Source organism: Phyllopteryx taeniolatus, chromosome 2 (genome assembly GCF_024500385.1).
Source record: "Phyllopteryx taeniolatus isolate TA_2022b chromosome 2, UOR_Ptae_1.2, whole genome shotgun sequence".
Lineage (NCBI taxonomy): Eukaryota > Metazoa > Chordata > Actinopteri > Syngnathiformes > Syngnathidae > Phyllopteryx > Phyllopteryx taeniolatus.
Window position 1 is genome coordinate 9,668,328 of NC_084503.1, and position 18,507 is coordinate 9,686,834.

The 18,507-nt window shown below is 40.1% G+C and overlaps 1 protein-coding gene across 15 annotated transcripts in view; it reads right to left on the reverse strand.

Annotated features, from left to right (window-relative positions):
* Positions 1–18,507, reverse strand: part of tjp1a (tight junction protein 1a) — a 169,242-nt gene that overhangs the window by 37,543 nt on the left and 113,192 nt on the right. For 9 of the 15 annotated variants that reach the window (XM_061759191.1, XM_061759234.1, XM_061759215.1 and 6 more), the window contains 7 exons: positions 17,774–17,830; positions 15,468–15,592; positions 15,290–15,392; positions 8,887–9,214; positions 6,745–6,851; positions 3,813–3,981; positions 3,507–3,639 (listed from right to left, as the gene is read on the reverse strand). In XM_061759191.1, the coding sequence (XP_061615175.1) occupies positions 3,507–3,639; positions 3,813–3,981; positions 6,745–6,851; positions 8,887–9,214; positions 15,290–15,392; positions 15,468–15,592; positions 17,774–17,830 (1,022 nt within the window). The remainder of the gene's footprint in view (positions 1–3,506; positions 3,640–3,812; positions 3,982–6,744; positions 6,852–8,886; positions 9,215–15,289; positions 15,393–15,467; positions 15,593–17,773; positions 17,831–18,507) is intronic. The other 6 variants (XM_061759290.1, XM_061759244.1, XM_061759298.1 and 3 more) reach the window with 1 other exon arrangement.

Genomic DNA, 18,507 nt, shown 5'->3' on the forward strand with positions numbered 1-18,507 from the left:
AAAGTCAACTAATTATTCATGGCCTAAAGTACTCCGGTGTAGTGCTGGAAATCCGGCGTATGATTTTTTTTTTTTTTTTTTTTTGACGAGACTGGCCCATGTATGTGTGTTAAAACAGAGCTTCCAAAATTAGCAGTAGCGGTGACTAGTACTTAAAATACATAAGCGAATGCACAAGTACCGATGCGGCTCCTTTGAAACTGGTACCCGATTGGCCAACTGTCGTATCACCACTAACCCAACACTGAGTACTGTATAGTTCATACAAATAAGATGCTATTCATGGAATTTACTGCATGTTTGGCTGATGCCGTTGTGCTGGCCAATGTCATGCTGACTTTTGATCGCCACAGGGCGGACAAAATTGCTGCGCGGGCCGGTAGTGGCCCACGGGCCGGGAGCTTGGCATGTCTGAATTAAGGTTTCATAATATAAGAATAAATGTGGTTAAAGGTAATTGATTTCATGGAATTAAAATGTATGTTCTGTGTACAAAGAAATAGAAAAAAAACCCCAACCCTACAAAAAAGTTCCACATGAAAAATCTAAAGGTTTAACTGTGTTTATCCACTTGTGTGTGTGTGTGTGTGTGTGTATTAGAAGAGAGAGGTGGGCGGCACTGAGGGCTGTTGGGAAGAGTGAGGCAAGAAGGCCATGAGAGAATGGGCTGTGCTACTTAAAACAATAGTTGAATTCCAATCTCATCACATGACTGCCTGCTGGAACAGCACTCAGAGCTTTTTAAAAAAATAATAATAATAAAATAAAATTAAAAATTTAAAACGTAGACCAAACCACAAGCTCCAACTAAACCACGTGTTACTCACGGTGATATTGACACACTTAAAGGTACATCAAACATGTACTATTATATATATTTAGTGTATATTGTATGTTTCATGCTCAAGAATGCCATTTCAAAGTTCCTTAAGACATCCTTTCCTTCCTCATTTTACAATGACCTGTGCATGTTTGTTTTACATCAGCGTCAAGATCAAGTACAATTGTATGAGGTTATTGTGGAGCTGGTGCTTATTGATAAAGAATTACAAATCATTATAACACTATTACAATAACATACTGGTAATTACATTTGGAGAGAATGTGTACAAATGTTTGCACTGTGTGTGCAACACTTGAATGATGTGAAAACAGGGCAAAAGATGGACAGTTAGTGCTATGAATGAATTATTACCAATTACATTGCTCATTACAATTTACAATTCAACACATTTATTGTAGGAAAACATAGCATCTTGTCCAATCAAAATACAAGTGACAAAAATTGTAAACTAAATACATATTTTATTGTTTATAAAATTAAAAAAGATTAAAAGACCAAAAAAACAAAATTACTCACATGTATGTCTGGGTAAGCTGCACCATGATACTTAAGAGAATCTTGAATGAAAGTACCTGAGAAACACTATTCCCTACACCAAAAATAGACTCATAGCCTAATAGAAGGTAACCTGTATGAAGTGAGTTTTAAATGATTTGGTCAATTCAAAAACACTGAACAGTGTCTTGTCCAAAGGAAAAGAATGCATCTAAGCCCTGCAGCCAATCAGGTTAAACAAACCATCTGTCCTCAGGCAAAGCACTGTGGGAAGTATGTCAAATTCCTTTTATCCTTCTGAAACGGAGAGATAATAAAACTTTCTGTTACGTCATGGTCTAGTGACAGGCATACTGTTATGTCCTCTTCTACCACTTTGGCCATAACCACAGAATGAAAACTGGAACAAACTGAATGTGATTGCATACAAAGTAAGGCTTAGGTCTAGAGTTATGAATTCTCTGGTATCTTATATTGACATACAAATGAACATGATAGTATTAATACAATTTGTAAGAAAAAAATAAAGGTTAAAAAACAATCTTATTTAAAAAAATAACACATACACCATGAATAGTCAATTACATGAAAGGAAAAATGAGTCAACTACAGTAGCTCAGGAAAAGGAACCACATTTTAACAGCTGCACTAGGGCTGAAGTGATAAGGCTTTAATATAAAAGCTGACTTTTTTCCCTCCATGAAAATCTGATTTTTAATTTTTTCCTCTTCGCTTAAAGAAAAATCAAATGACAATGGCATTATTCAAAATAGGTTTTGTTTGTTTTTATCCTGTCTAGGATATCTGATACCAAAAAAAACTTTTTTCTGATGGACTAGTCTGGGTTTGGCGGTTGTCAGGAGAATGGCACTTGTCTGAGTACATTGTGCCAAGTGTAAAGATTGGTGGGGTTGTTTTTCAGGAGCTGGGCTTGGCCCCTTAGTTCCAGTGAAAGAGGTCTGAATGCTTCAGCATACAAGAGATTTTGGACAATTCCATGCTCCTAACTTTGGGGGCATAATTTGGAGCTGGCACCTTCCTCTTCCAACATGACTGTGCACCAGTGCACAAAGCAAGGTCCATAAAGACATGGATGACAGAGTCTGGTGTGGATGAACTTGACTGGCCTGCACACAGTCCTGACCTCAACACCTTGGGGATGAATTGGAGTGGAGAATGAGACCCAGGACTTATCGTCCAACATCAGTGTGACTTCAAATATTCCCATAAACACACTCCTAAACCTTGTGGACAGCCTTCCCAGAAGAGTTGAAGCTGTTATAGCTGCAAAGGGATGTCACCTAAATTCATAGGGGAGTCAAGGCAGATGAGGGAATAATTGTTCACACTAACTAATGAAAATACTGTATAATCCTTGTGATCATAGACCGGCTTGTGATCATAGACCGGCAACCAACTAGCATCTCTTGTTTCAGCCAGTTGGTGAAAGGCTACTTTAAATAAGTGACAAGCTTGTTTCACTGCCCAGTCTTGTTTTATCAACTACCTCCAACCCTCTGAGACCTATGCCAACAAGATGTTTAATCTGTTGTTTTTCACTGTAAAATTTAAATGCTTGGCGTCAAACAGTCTGACATAAAGGTAACGATGTGTTACATCTCTTGACGAGGGCGTCATTGTCATATGTTCTTGTATGTGTATCTTTTATGCTCTCCTGTGCAGCCACTAATTTACATTAGATTAGATTATATTAGTAAAGATAAAAACTGTATTGCCAAGATTAATCAATTGAATTGCAAATGTTGAGATGAGAACATTTTATTTAAATTATGTCTAATGACACTGACATATTTGACTCGGCAACAATTCTGTGTTTGGTTGCTTCAGTCTTGGTTAAAATGGTTTAAAGCTCTAGTCAAGCAAAGTCGCTTTCTAACACAGTAAACTGATAAACAAGAAGATGGATCAATACCTCTTTCCTCACTAAACCTTAGTCTTGGGGAGGCATATGAAAACGCACTGATGACTCCAGAGGGAGTTTGATGGTTTATGTATGCATTAGTGGTGCACAGTCAGCAGACCACCTGTGGGTGTGAATATGATCTATGTATGTCCAGCAATGGGAGTGGGGATGTATCTCTATGCATGTGTGACAGATGTGTCACATGTGTTTAAATCAGTAGTTTGCAAATGATTACTCCCGTACCTGCCATTAGTGATCTGCCGAGGTGAGAGCCGGAGATGGTCCGATGGCTCATTCTTGTCAGGTGAGCGTGATCGACCCCGGCCACGGGATCGATTGGAATGGTCTGATGTCAGTGAATGTATTTCTGAAATGTCTGTGAAAGTCAAATATCTATTGTATTTAAGTGTTCGGTAATACACATTGAAATATGAAATGAAATGTACACACACACAAAATAGTAGGTACTGAATCATATACATTTGTCTATTGAAAAATAAACATGTAATCCTAATTACACTGTTACATCCTTGAAGCCTGTTATCTCACCATCTCTATCCGAGTTATTGGCTGAGGGAATGCTGTCATCTAAATCAGGAATGTTCAGGAGCGTGGCTCGGTCATCTCTCTGAACAACCATTTTCAACTTGCCCTTTGATCGCTCAATCAGCTTCTTGGCATCTATCAATGATAGGTTCTCAGTAACTGTGCCATTGATCTGTTGAGGGAAACAGATGGATCTTCATTAAGAAATGGTAAAAATCATGTACAGCGTGCACATTGAGTGACCAAAGAATCATTAGAATAAGGATTTGGTATCAGAATAAAAGGATTGGGAATGGTTTACCTTGACGCGATGCTTGCATAATATAACTATATCCAAGACAAGAGCTGCATCTATAATTTATCTTTTGTAAAAGATACTAAATGCTTAGTTTTGTCAGAGGGGTATTAATTCAAGATTATGTTTGTTAGTGCAGCTATAGTTCGTAGTGGTGTACAATTGTGTTGCATTATAATAGTTTGGTGACTTCCATTAAATACATGAGTCCAAAATAGTAGTAAAGCACTACACTGCGGTTTCCAAACACAATAATGAACACTTAAACGTGGTTACATTGAGCAAAACTGAACATTATTACTTTTGTAAAGGCAAAATATTTGCTACAGCATGTATACCATTTTACAAGTATGATTAAGAATTTAAAAAGCAAGTAGTCATGTTCTAGCAGCTTGGTGTATGTCTTAAATTAAAAAAAATGTGGTGACTAAAAGTAAACTTATAATCAGGGCACATTAACAAAATGATCACAATATTCCTAAAATAACAAATACAAGCATTGCAACATAATTTTTTTTAATACAAAAATGATAAGGGGAAAAAATATAAATAAATAAATCAGTAAATCTATGTGCTTTTAGACAAGAAATTGTAAACAAAATCCTTGCAACAACCAAAGCATGTTAGACCGCACGAAAATGACGACGACAGCAGTGATTTATTTAATAATGGTGGGAATAAAGTATAATAATAATTGTAAATAAGTGATTTAGCTCATTTAAAATATAAATGTGACACAAATACTCTCCAATTCAAATAGATTTGGGTTGATGAATAGACAAAAAGGCAGTCATTTACACAAACACTTTACAGAAATTATTAAAGGAACGTGTTCACGTAGTATTTTAAGATGTCAATATTCACAACAATCCAACTCATATACATATTCAAGTTGGCTATATTTAAGATCTGGGATCTCGTTAGATGTGCGGCCCGCGTCTGAGACGTACAAAAATGAGCAGGGACGCAAAATCTAAAATAAATCTGCGTCTAAGAACGGAATGCTATGGATTAAACTATTGCGGCGTGGTGCTGGAAATCCGGCGTAGGATTTTTTTCTTTTTTTCTCTCAACAAGACAGGGCTCTAGAATGGGACTAATTTGGTCACATATGCACCCGAATTTCAGAATGGTGCGGTCCACCTGCACGCCGAGCCATGAGGAAGAAATGCGACTTGAAAGCAGACACACAAAATCCATCCGGTCTCGAAACCAATCAGAGATAGTGAAGGGCGGATGGGCCCCTTCCGGTGATCGGTGGTATGCTTGCCTGTGTGCTTTTTTGCAGGCACTAACGTAGTAAGCGTCCTGAAAGCGAGCCGGTCGCTGCACAGTTACAGTAAGTTGAGCGGCATAAATGGAATTAGATCCAAACCCTAACGCCACCGCAATGATGTGGGAACATTTTGGATTCAAGCCAAATGAACGCAGCCAACGAGCTGGTATGTTGAATTTCTATAACATCACTACAAAGACAACATAACTTAAAACCTCTTAGTGACAAAATCCATTTTAAACACAACCATCCCACCCAATTTCTTCAGCTGGGAAAAAAAAAAAACACGGTGTGATATTTCCCGTCAGCTTGGACTTATAGAAATCTTTGCCCAACAATGCAAATACAAACGTGACAGCATATATAGTGCACCTATGCTCACATTAAAAACAGTTACTATTGTAAGAGCTGTAGCCGCTGAACATGTTGACAAAGCAGCTTTTAAAGCAGACATGCGAAACACCAAAGGCATGAAAAATGTGACCAAAAAAAAAAATAAATAATAATTTGTAGAGGAGGTCTGTGGGGATCCGGCCTCCCGCAGAGATTTTTATTTTTACATATATTAAGCATTCTCTGAAGAGTACAATAAGGCAAAATAAAAAAGAAAAGTTTTTTTACTCCCCAACTCTGGTATTGAGCATGACCAGTTAGACTTACCTGTGTAGATTGTCAGACATCGAGGTCATAGGTAATCCTCAAAGGTTGAATCAAGGAAACTGGACTGTTCTTGTTTTTTGAAGACATTTCACCTTTAATCCAAAAGGCTTCTTCAGTTCTAAATTTCCAGTGTGAAGTCCTTCTATTTATGCCTCGGCGTGTGTGTTCCCTGGCTTAGTCAACAATAGGGTGTTGCTGTTTTTGCCCCATGTGGCTAGTGAAACGACCGTCCTCTATACTAATCAGTCGACAAGTCAACATTTATTTGTTTTTTTAAATTCATAATTTACTTTAAGAGCTCTGGGATTTTCATGCAGAAACCTGTTTGTGCACTTTCGTGCCAATTTGAAATGTGTTGTTTTTTAATAAAGGAATAGAAATTAAGAAATATTGTATTTTATCCGATTCATCGATTAAAATATTAAATTAATTGTTAGTTAAAGCTCTATTTTCATTCCCGTGAGTCGGATCTCGGGATGCCGCCGTGAAATATAGCCAACATTTGAGTGCACTTGACCGAACAGGGCAAGCTCAAGCCACGGGCACAAGCAAATGTTTTAGGGCACTTGCACTGACAAGATTTAGTTTTTCAAATAAAAACAAATTATAATTTACAAATATATCAGCTTCTTTCACCATTCATACTTACTGCAAGTTTAAATCTTTTACACACGAGCTCATGCAATCACAGTCTATTCTCTTACCTTCAAAACAACATCTCCCTCCTGGATGTTCCCATCCCTGGCAGCAAGGCTCTCAGCCGAGATGTCCTTCACAAAGATGTGGCTAGCTAACCGCAGTCCATATTCTGCTTTCAGTGTTGAAATGTACATTTAAAAAAAAAAAAAAAAAAAAAAAAAAAGAAAAAAAATGTTAGCAGAGAACCAAGTGATTGCTGTGTGACCGTAAAACTTTTTCCACAGTTACCGTATTTTCACGACCATAAGGTGCACTTAAAAGTCTTACATTTTCTCTAAAATGGACGGGGCACCTTACAATGCAGGCACGCCTTATGTGTGCACCGAGTTCCAAAATCTCACTCACGCTCACTTTCGACATCCCGGTGAACCAAACTGTAGAGAAGAAGGGGACCAGCACGGTAGCGATACGCACAACGGGGCACGAGAAGTCGGTTTTTACTGATGTGCTTGGTTGCCATGGTAATGGCCAGAAACTGCCACGTATGGCGATCTTTAAGAGGAAGACGCTGCCGAAAGAAAGGTTTCCAGCCGAAGTTATCGTTAAGGCCAATCAAAAGGGCTGGATGGACGAGGAGAAAATGAGAGAGTGGCTGAGCGAGGTGAGCGTAAAGAGACCGGATGTTTTTTTCAGGCGTCACCGTCCCTGTTGATCTGTGACTCCATGCGCGCCAATCTCACAGCCGCTGTGAAAAACCAAGTGCAGCAAATGAACTCGGAGCTTGCCATCATTCCGGGAGGCTTGACCAAGAACTCCAACCGCTGGACATCGGTGTAAACAGGGCGCTCAAAGTGAAGTTGCGAGCGGCGTGGGAGCGATGGATGACAGAGGCGAACACACCTTTACTAAAACTAGGAGGCAACGCCGGGTGAGTTACACCACCATATGTGAAGGGATTGTGGATGCCTGTACTAAGGTATCTGCTTTGACTGTTGTCCGAGCTTTCGCAAAAACCGGCATCATTGCTGAACAGCCCCTTGGCAACGAGACTGACTCCGACAATAACGAGAGGGAACCTGGCATGTTTGATGGAGAACTTTCCCAGCTGTTCATTTCGGATACAGAAGATGAGGACTTTGATGGATTTGTGGATGAGGATTGATAAAAAAAAATAACGTGAGTACATTGTTAAATACTTCAATAAAGTACAACCGAACTCAGTTTTGCTCCCGCTGCCTTTTTAAAAACATACGCTAGCATGCATGCCAGCATATGTTTTCCATGCCTGCGCCCAATAATACGGTGCGCCCTATGTATGTGTCAAATACAGAAATAGACCCCGTAACTGAGACTGCGCCTTTTAATACGGTGCGCCTTATGGTCGTGAAAATACGGTAATCATTCTGACTGAACTCTGAATGCACAGTAAATCTGACTTATATTTAGGGCTTTCACTATCGAATATATATATAATCGATTAGTCCATCGATTAATCGAATTCATCATAATTTATTTTGCATTAAAGTTTATTGCGCAATAATTTGTTTCCTGATTACTGTTTATTGATGAATACTTGTTGTTATTTGGTGTTTAATGATTAAACAAAACCAAATAACTATTACGGTAAGCAATATCACAAGAGGTACTAATTTATGAGAAGGTCTGCTCGTTTGATATACACATCTGAGGTTGCTTCAGGTTCAATTACAGGTTACTTATACTATAGCTGAAAATAATGATTATTTTTGTAATAGATTAAACTGACTTAATTTTTTTCCATAAATTGATTATGATTCAGTTACTGGTTTGGTCCGTAACATGTCAGAAAATTGGGGAAAAATGTTGATCATTGTTTTCCAAAATAAAAGCAGATGTTTGCAAATGGTTTATTTTAATTAAACACAAATATTAACAGTCTGCTTTCATGAAGGACTACATAAATCAGAGACTTTACTGTTGAGAGGCTGAAATCAGAGGATTTGGACAATTATAAATTAAACAATGATTCTAAACAATTCATTGATTATAGAAATGGTTAATTTGATAATCGATTAGCTGTCGATTAATTGATGAATTATTGCACCTCTACTTCGATTGTTACAATAATAGAAAACTGTGTTGCTTTGAGACTTGTAAAATGTAACATTTTGTATTGTGCCCTGTCATATATAGCCAGTTTGTTTGGATATTGTGTTTGTGTTGCTCACCTTCATTCTTCCGCGACTTGACAAGTGTGACCTTGGAAGGTCTGCTGGGAGCAGAGGAGGCTTGTGAACGTCGATCAGAGCGTGGTGAGATGCTCCTTTCCCGTGAGGCACTCTGATCCCGTCTTCCACTGCTGCTACGTTCACGATCGTGTCGCCTACTACTGCTCGTGCCTCCACTTGCGCCTGCATAGGCACTTTGGCCTCCATGACCACTGTGATGCTCATAGCCATCTTCCTCATTACTCTCGTCATCCTCATGCTCTGACATGGTCTCCCTGTCCCCTGGCCGAGAAACAGGGATCTGTACTTTCCTTTTCCTCCGAATAGTCTGAGAATTAAAAGACAGGAGTCATAAGGCACACACAACAGGCACTTTTCACACTGGCATCCCAGTAAATAGAATCACCAGCATGATAGTAAAGCCAGAATTTATACACCTGTCCCTTTTCAGAAAGAACTCACCAAAGTGGAACATTGCAGTGTTCGAAGTACGTATTTACACAGCCATTGTGGGGATACACACTTGCAGTCCCCTCCAAAAATATTGGAAAGGCAAGGTCAATTCCTTTGTTTTTGTTGTATACTGAAGACATTTGGGTTTCACATAAAAGGATTAATGAGACAAAAGTTCAGAATTCAAGCTTTTATTTCATGGTATTTACATCTAGATGTGTTAAACAACTCAGGACAGAGCACCTTTTGTGTGACCCCACCCAATTTTCAAGTGAGCAAAAGTATTGGAACATGTGACAGATGGGGTTTTGTAGTTGATCGGATTAAGATTGATTGCTTAAACATTAGCGCTTGTTTTTGGATTTGGGTTTCACCTGTGAAAACTGAATTTGCTTTTAAGCAAACATGAAGACCCGAGAGCTGTCTATTGGAGAAAATCAAACCATTGTGAAGCTGAGAGAAGAGGGAAAATCAATCAGAGCTATTGCACAAACATTGACCATAACCAATGAAAACAATTTGGAATGTCCTGAAAAAGTAAAAACTACTGGTGTACTGAGCAACAGACATCGAACAGGTCGGCCAAGGGTATCAACAGCAGTTGATGATAGAAACATTGTGAGAGCTTCGAAGAAACACCCAAAGACAACAGTCAGTAACATCACTGCCAACCTCCATGGGGCAGGGGTTAAGGTATCACATTCCACTGTTCGAAGAAGACAGAAGAAATATACAGGCCATACCACAACATGCAAACCACTCATCAGCAAAAAGAATCGCAAGGCCAGATTGGATTTTACAAAGTACAGAGATGAGCCACAAAAGTTTTATGGACTGATGAAACCAAGATTAACCAAAGTGATGGAAAGGCCAAAGTATGAGAAAGGAGAAAGGATCTGCTTATGATCGAAAACACAGGTCATCTGTGAAGCATTGGTGGAGGAAATGTCATGGCTTGGGATTGCATGGCTGCTGCTGGACTGGGCTCACTCGTCTTTATTGATGATGTAACTCACTCTTTTTTTTGGGGGGGGGGGGGTCTTGTTCGGCTGTTAGGTCAAGCAGAAAGGAGGATTTGTATCCCTTTTATGCCGGAACAGTGTTACTGTGTCACAGTGGACTTTTGAAGCTGCCGCTGTGGTTTCTTAGTATTTTAATGGATATTTATTGTTAGATTATTATATTGTTTAATATGTTATATTACATATTATTACTGTTATATTTATTATTATTTATATAACCCAGAGAGCAGAAGTCAAAAGTTATTGTCAGATGGGACTCTACCCAGGCAGAGGAATAAAAAATCTAGATTCGGCATGGTGAAGAAAGGTGACCAGCTATCTGTGTAATTATGTAATTGATTTTTTGTTTCATTCCGCTCATGATGGTAGCAGCAGAATGAATTCTGAAGTCTACAAAACCATTTTGTCTGGCAATTTACCAAAAAATGCATCCACACTAATTGAGAGAAGCTTCATCATGCAACAAGACAATGATCAAAAACATACTGCCAGCACAACAAAGGATTTCATCAGGGGGGAAAAGTGGAAGGTCTTAAGACTGGCCAAATCAAGTACCGTACCTTAATCCAATAGAGCATGCATTTTACCTCCTGAGGAGGAGACTGAAGGAAGAAACCCCCAGAAACAAACAAGCACTAAAAGAGGCCTGGAAAAGCATTTCAAATAAAGAATGCAACACTCTGGTGAAGTCAATGGGTCGCAGGCTTGATGCAGTTATTGCAAGTCAGGGTTATGCCACCATTTATTAAATGTTATTCACTTTAATTAATTTAATCATGTCTCTTCCACTACTTTTGCTCACTTGAAAAGTGGGTGGCTTCAAACACAGGGTGCTCTGTCCTGAGCTGTTTAACACATCTAGATATAAATAGCATGGAAATAAAAGCTGGGATTCTGAACTTTTGTCTCATTCATCTTTTGATCTGAAACCCAAATGTCTTCAGTATAGAAGAAAAAAACAAAAGGAATTGACCTTGCCGTTCCAATATTTTTGGAGAGGACTGTAGATAAATGTGTGGCAAGATCAGTGACAATTAGTTTCAATACAAAGAGGTGTGGGCGTGAGTAAATTTCATACTTCCTTACACACTGGTGGCGTTACAAATGACACTATCGAAGAAGATGGTCAATTCGCAGGTCGACTTCAAATCCCTCATATTGCGTCGGCGCCTTAAATTTGCTGCATACCGATCGACGCAACTAAACAAGGCAAAACTGGACAATCACGAACAAATTAAAGTCGGCAACTGACCATCATGCATTTACTGATGACCCCGAACTCAGGAGAGGGGTTGACCTCTGGCATTCTTCGCGGGAAAGAAAGGTTTGAAGTGCCACTTTAAATATTGTACTGAATCACAAGCAGTAGGCAAGTTAAAAGCAGATTACCCTGGAGCTGGAGCTGTATTTCTCATTCGGCAGTGAATACAAAGACAGGACGGGGGAAAAGAAAGGAGTATTTTTTTTTTTATTATTTTAATAATTTTCAATCTTGTCACGGAGTTTCAAGATGGCAATCACACATCCTTTGCACATTTATCCATGATGCATACGGAGATACATAAGAGGCTTCTGGCAATGATAGCCCCATTCATTGCCCGCATGAACACAAACCTTTGTTGGGACCGATCATGTGATAAAACCTGGCATTTTGATTGGCCGTAACAAGTCATTCTATGAAAATGTTGGCTTACTGAACAGCAATTCCATGTTTATTGTATCCTTTTTTAATTTAAAAAAAAATAATAATAATCAATCTCATAAGAGTTAACTACTCACCATTATAAATATTTTTTTTATTTGTTTATATTAAGTTGAATGGTGTTACTAAACAGAAAAGCAACACGAGTGACAAATCTACAGAGAGGATGGATTATTACAGATTTTGGACATTGTAGGAAAAAACACAATTCTTAACTTATGAATAAATATATCAGCTAATCTTATAGTTTGAGTTTATTTTAATCAGAATCAGAATCATCTTTATTTGCCAAGTATGTCCAAAAAAACAAGGAATTTGTCTCCGGTAGTTGGAGCCGATCTAGTACGACAACAGACAGTCAATTGACAGAACACTTTGGAGACAGAAAGACATTGACCAAAAAAAAAAGAAAAAAAAAGTCACTGAGCAGTAAAGGGTTGCTAGTTATCTGGTAATGCAGGTACATTTTATTTTTTATTTTTTTTGACAATTGTGCAAAAAGATGCAGAGTCCTCTAGCACTTAGAGCAGTTTGAATGACTAATATTGCAATAGTCCGGTGCAATGACCATTGTGTAAAGGGCGCTGAGACTTCAAGGAGTGTATGCGGTTTAAAGTGACGAGTAGTGCGATAATCTGGGACAATGTTGGTTGTGCAAATGTTACACATACTCCTCAATCAGTGTGCAAATGGAGCAGATGCTACTCTGGCATGAGTGGCCAGTATATGCAAATATGCAGCATGGCGAGACAACTACAGTGAGTGGACGAGTAATACATAATTGAATGCCGGCTCGCTTCCCTCTGTGGCGCCGCTTCCGTCTCCATGCGCCAAAAACCACGGACGCCGCTCCTGTGAGTAACTCGGGGAAAAAACTGAGCGGATTTGCGAAAGTTGGTGACAGAAAGTCTGGAGAAGCCTCCTTGATGGTTAGCAGGTCTCCCCTTGTGTAAGTGAGTCGTGTAAGGTCTCCAAAGACGGACAAAAAACACAAAAACAAAAAAAATACGAGCGCGCGTTACCGAGGCGACCACACTGGGAGGCGCCATCTTGGTTCAGAGATCCAGAGAAAGATTGGAGTTGTGTCCTCTCTCCGCTGCTCTTCTCTCTCTACACGAACAACTGCACCTCAGCGAACCCGTAATACATAATAAAATTTCCATTCCCCTTACTATAAATTCCGTAACACCGGTAACGCGTCTTACAACCCCAATTCCATTGTTTTTAGCAAATAATCATTAAGTTGGAATTTTATGGCTGCAACACGTTCCAAAAAAGCTGGGACAGGGTCTTGTTTACCACTGTGTTACATCACATTTTCTTTTAAAAACATTCAATAAACGTTTGGGAACAGAGGACACTAATTGTTGAAGCTTTGTATGTGGAATTCTTTCCCATTCTTGCTTGAGTCCGGGGTCTCCGTTGTCGTATTTTACGCTTCATAATGCGCCACACATTTTTAATGGGAGGCAGGTCTGGAATGCAGGCAGGCCAGTCTAGTACCCGCAGTCTTTTACTACGAAGCCACGCTGTTGTAACACGTGCAGAATGTGGTTTGGCATTGTCTTGCTGAAATAAGCAGGGGCGTCCATGAAAAAGACGTTGCTTGGATGGCAGCATATGTTTCTCCAAAATCTGTATGTACCTTTCAGCATTAATGATGCCTTCACAGATGTGTAAGTTACCCATGCCATTGACACTAACACAGACCCATACCATCACAGATGCAGGCTTTTGAACTTTGCGTCCATAGCAGTCCGGATGGTTCTTTTCCCTCTTTGGCCCGGAGGACACGACGTCCACAATTTCCAAAAACAACTTGAAATGTGGACTCGTCGAACCACAGAACACTTTTCCACTTTGCATCAGTCCTTCTTAGATGAGCTCAGGCCCAGAGAAGCCGGCAGCGTTTCTGGGTGTTGTTGATAAATGGCTTTTGCTTTGCGTAGTAGAGTTTCAAGTTGCACTTATGGATGTACCGCCGAATTGTACTAAGTGACATTGGTTTTTTGAAGTGTTCCTGATCCCATGTGGTGAAATCCTTTACACATTGATGTCGATTTTTGATGCAGTGCCGCCTGAGGGATCGAAGGTCAAGGGCATTCAATGTTGGTTTTTGGCCTTGCCGCTTACATGCAGTGATTTCTCCAGATTCTGAACCTTTTGATGATATTATGGACCGTAGATGATGAAATCCCTAAATTCCTTGCAATTGTACGTTGAGGAACATTGTCCTTAAACTGTTTCTCATACACTTGTTCACATAGAGGTGACCTTCGCCCCATCTTTGCTTGTGAATGACTGAGCAATTCAGGGAAGCTCCTTTTATACCCAATCATGGCACCCACCTGTTCCCAATTCACCTGTGGAATGTTCCAAACAGGTGTTTGATGAGCATTCCTCAACTTTCTCAGTGTTTTTTGCCACCCGTCCCAGCTTTTTTGGAAGGTGTTGCAGCCATAAAATTCTAAGTGAATGATTATTTGCTAAAAACAATAGTTTATCAGTTTGAACATTAAATATCTTGTCTAGTAAATATAGCTTGAACATGATTTGCAAATCATTGTGTTCTGTTTTAATTTTTGTTTAACACAACGTCCCAACTTCATTGGAATTGGGGTTGTAGTTACAGATCGTTGGCAACTACTGAGAACTAGTTGCAGAACCACGCACACTGTGCGATGCAACTGAATGGTTGAGTTGCATCCATCCATCCATCCATTTTCTACCGCTTATCTGAGGTCGGGTCGCGGGGGCAGCAGCTTTAGCGGGGACGCCCAGACTTCCCTCTCCCCAGCCACTTCATCTAGCTCCTCCGGGGGGACCCTGAGGCGTTCCCAGGCCAGCCGAAGGATGTAGTCTCTCCAGCGTGTCCTGGGTAGTCCCCGGGGTCTTGTCCCGGTGGGACGTGCCCGGAACACCTCACCAGGGAGGCGTCCGGGAGGAATCCGAAACAGATTCCCCAGCCACCTCATCTGGGTCATCTCGATGTGGAGGAGCAGCGGATCTATTCTGAGATCCTCCCGGATGACCAAGCTTCTCACCCTCTCTCTAAGGGAGAGCCTGGACACCCTACGGAGGAAACTCATTTCGGCCGCTTGTATCTGGGATCTTGTTCTTGATTGGTTGAGTTACATTTGGTGGTTTTACACACAGGACAGTGATCCGGTAATAAGGCATGAAAAAAGGAGCACAAAAAAATTCAGTGTATCCATGTCAAACTTACTATCTTTGCATTTTTGCCACTTTTGCGCAGTTGTTGCACAGCATATGCATGCTCCACGTTGTCCATAGAAACTGCATTCACCATTACCACACGGTCATTTTCTCTGAAACGTCAAACATGAGGATAATTAACACAGAGAAAGACATGTATGTCGAGGGATATGCTCATGGAAACTTACTGCAGCAATCCCTCTGCTGGACCTCCTTTTAAAACATCAGATATCACGATGGAGGTCTCCCCGCTTTGAAAATGTGGGTTGTCTCGCCCACCTGAGATGGCAATACCAAACCCAAATCCAGCGGCCTGCACAAATAAGGAAAAATTCACAACATACTAATATGGAACAATATTTTCTTTACAATGTGTAAATAAATGAACTCGGGCTGGGGGGGTGGGGACGACGACGACTAACTCGGCTAACTCGACATCAAAAATAGGTAGATGCAAAATTTCTGTTCACCTGGAACCAAACAAATAAACTAAAAAAATAAAGCCGTTCTGCCCGGAATGTTTGCGCCGCCGGAACCCATGTTTCACACACACATTTATTGACAGACGCAGTGTTGGGCCACTGATAAACTCGCCAGAAACGACAGAGTGTCTGTAAGTGATTTTTAAGACGCTGTTAGATGTGTAATACATATAACATGATGGTTGGGTGAGCTGAATAGTAGTTTTTTGACATAAATGGTCATCGCTAGCGTGCTAATGCTACTTGCTAACCCTTTTGCATTTAGTTGTCCCAAATTCTGTACACCGAATTTACACCATACACGTATTACCAACATCTAGAGTTTCAGGATAGATGTCAATTCCTCATAAATGAGAATAGAATGCATGTTAGTAAAAAAAGCATTTTAAATTAAAAATGTAAAGGAAATTTGAGCGGGGGTGATTATTATTAAATTATTCCATCAATAATCAAAAAGAGAATCGATTCTAAAAAGATTCAATGGTGACAGCCCGAAAATTAATTGTTAAAACTAGCAATTAATGGCTCATATTTGTCATATTGCAATTATTGTAAAGCAAAATATGTTTGTGAAACAACATTTTTCCATAGAGACAGCCCAACAGAAGCAGGCCATGTGATGTAAACTTCCATCCATAAAATTAGCAGCGAGCCAGAGGGCTCTGAGCCAACGGGCTGCTCCTTCAGCCTCACTAAAGCTGCTACTAACTAGATTACAACAACCAGTCCAGTCTAGACAGGTACTCCAGTCTACACGTTCCCGGAGCACAACTGCATCAATTAAAAATATTTGATAACCTTAGTTTTGCAATAGGGAAATGACTAATATTTCATCTAAGATGTGTACGCAATATACCACTAGTTCAATATACTATACGCATCATTTTGATTACATGAATTAGCTGGGGCCTTTATTTTCAATTTTTTGGAACATTACTGTCATCCATCCATCCATCCATTTTCAACACCACTTATCCTGGTTAGGGTCGCGGGACGCTGGAGCCTATACCAGCTGGCTTTGGGCGAAAGGCGGACTACATCCTGAAATGGTCGCCAGTCAGTCACAGGGCACATTCACACTCACATTCACATTCACACCGTCACTGAGTGGGAACTGAACCCACGCTGCCCGCACCAAAGTCAGGCGAGTGTACCACTACACCATCAGTGACTCATTACTGTCATATTCAAGGGAAAACTTTGGGAAAGGCCGTTTACAGTTCAAGCATGTCTCTACCCCAGTGGACAAAACAAGCTCCATAAAGGCATATTGGATGAGTTCGGTGTGAAAGATCTTGACTGTCCTGCACAGATGCACTGACCTCAGCCCCACCCAGCACTCTTGGGATAAACTAGAGTGGAGATGGTGAGCCCGGCCCACTCACCCAACGTCAGTGACCTCACACGTTCTTCTGGTTGAATTGGCAAACGGGCACTCACAGACGCATGATGGAATTGTGTAGAAAGTATTTCCAAAAGAGGGAAGGCTAATAGGTGCAAAAAGGGGGACCAACCCCATATTTGCTGATTGTGTAAGAGGTGCCCCAATGCCTTGGCTCACAGTAAATGTAGGACAGTATGACTTCTAGTTGTGCCTGAGAGACTGATCAGTTGGTCATACCAATCTCATCTATTAGAATTCAGAGGTGCAGTCCATGAAAATGAAATCTGACTAAGATAAAAAGCAAGAGTGCATTTCCTTCTTTGTTTTGAGCAGGAAGGAAGCGAAAAGTAGTAGTAAGGAAGTGGATGCTGTCTGTCTGTCTTTCTTAGTTTCCTGCCATTTAGGCTCCTTGACTATTGTTCCAGCAACATACATCCTGCTCCTACAGCTGGTCCTCTCAGTACAAGGAAAGAAGACACATGATTGGGTAAAGGACATGGGGCAACATTGAGGGAGATGTTCAGAACAAATAAGAACTAGTTCGCAATTACGACACAAGATACAGACAGGAAGGGGAAAAGACAATAGAGAAGAAATGGCAAAGAATTATAGGGCTGTAAACACCAACCCTGTGAAGGGTCACTGTGTGCTGTTCCCATATGACTGTTTCCTCCATCGCTGCGCTCTGGAAGAGAAGAAACAAAAAGGAAATCTTCATTATGACATACAGTAGGCGTTGATTTGTAAGGTTTTCCTTGAGTCTTGTTATCTAATTTTAATTGCAGACCAAAAGTTTAAACCAGAAAAAGCAGGTCGCACACAATAATCCAAAACAACACAGCTTCTAAAAACAACAAATTTTGCATCATTGCATCAAAATCACATCATATTGACATTATCTTGCATGTCACTGGCATCGGACCTTAAACCTCCTTTGTCCAAATTTGGGACATTTCGTCTTTTTTTCCCCCCCACAAAATACTATTGGTCAGTCCCCACGTGGGTGTGTTATTTTTACAAATTACTGACCAATATAAAGTGTTGAAAATGACTTGCTCTCCTTGACGATGCAATGTTAATGGATTCACAAAGTGTTTTTGTTTTTTTTGGCTTCCTGAAAAGTGATGGCCTTGGAGATCCGAGGTTTCCGGCCAACGCCAGCTATAACAATAAAAATATAATGATTTTATTATACCCATTCTATATTATATATCCATTTAACCAGAAAATCTTAACATTGAAAAAACAAAATATGATAACTGGATGCAAAAGCTCTTATAATCCAGGAAATGAACGTTGCTTAGTTTAATGAAGGATCGAGAACCAAGACACAGAGATAACAGTCATAAGGTAGGTAATGTC